The 1,049-nt window shown below is 35.1% G+C and overlaps 1 protein-coding gene across 1 annotated transcript in view; it reads right to left on the minus strand.

The window, feature by feature from the left end:
• LOC101857384 (eyes absent homolog 4) overlaps nt 1-1,049 on the minus strand; it is a gene marked incomplete at its 5' end in the record, with an annotated part of 31,019 nt that overhangs the window by 25,286 nt on the left and 4,684 nt on the right. Inside the window, 1 exon segment of the mRNA XM_013090892.2 lies at nt 905-963. Coding sequence (XP_012946346.1) covers nt 905-963 — 59 coding nt within the window.

Here is a 1,049-nt window from a genome sequence, read left to right on the forward strand (position 1 = left end):
CGCCCCTCGCCCAGTTATCTCAAGAACGGTTCGCTGTTCATTATATCATCATTATGAGGACAATATCACACGGCGAGTGCAACGTCCGCTCACCCCGAGTCTCATGTACGCGAGACCTCTCCTCGGTGCCTACTCAAGCTATCGGTTATCACAGGCGGCCAAAACAGATAACAGATAAACTATAGAGGATATAAAAGAATAATGATGTACAGTGAATACACATAGACATTAAGAAGCCTAGGCCAAAAAAAATGAAAGAAAAAATGAATAAATAAATAAACAAATAATACATAAATAAATAAATTGTAAATAAATAAATCAATAAACACTGATAAATACATAATATTGAAATCATACACAAAAATGTGTAATAAAATAGATGTAATAAAGTAAATGGAAACACATCAATCAAATAATTGTTCTGAAAAAATCAGCCAATAAACAATTTGATCAATAAATCTTACAAATATAATGACTAAGAAAAAATATAGAAAGATAGAAAATAAAAATTAAATCTACCATAAAGATTTCGAATGAAACAACAAAAAAATCACAACAAAAAATATACAGGAGCCAACTAATATATTTGGACGCTTTTAAGGACAGGCGGGCTAACCCAGATTTCAGGGGTTTCCAGAAATCTTGACCTACACCAAAAGTTGGCATTGTGGCATTGTCCTAACTATAGGAGAAGTTTGGTTTCATTGGTGTGTATTTTTGTTTGGTTATAGAGAAAACTCTCCTTGTCTTTTAATGAGACTGAATAAGGATCCAAAAGCTTAACTTCGATTTTCTCAAAACAGCATTTATCGGGATAGCCCCCTTGTGCTTAAAAGCGACCATACTTTTTTTCTCTAAATACCACTAAAGGCATCTCGTAGGTTTCCAAAAGAGATCAACTCACCTCAGATCCTGACCGTTGTCATCTGAGGACACGTCGTCTATATGGACTTGATCACACTCCTGGGAAATACAGAGAGAAAAAGAAACTCGTGAGAGAAGGCTACGCGCAACTAAATGTTAAATCCTTTTTTTTTTGGGGGGGGGGT

Source organism: Aplysia californica, unplaced genomic scaffold, assembly GCF_000002075.1.
Source record: "Aplysia californica isolate F4 #8 unplaced genomic scaffold, AplCal3.0 scaffold01645, whole genome shotgun sequence".
In the NCBI taxonomy this organism is placed as follows: Eukaryota; Metazoa; Mollusca; class Gastropoda; order Aplysiida; family Aplysiidae; genus Aplysia; species Aplysia californica.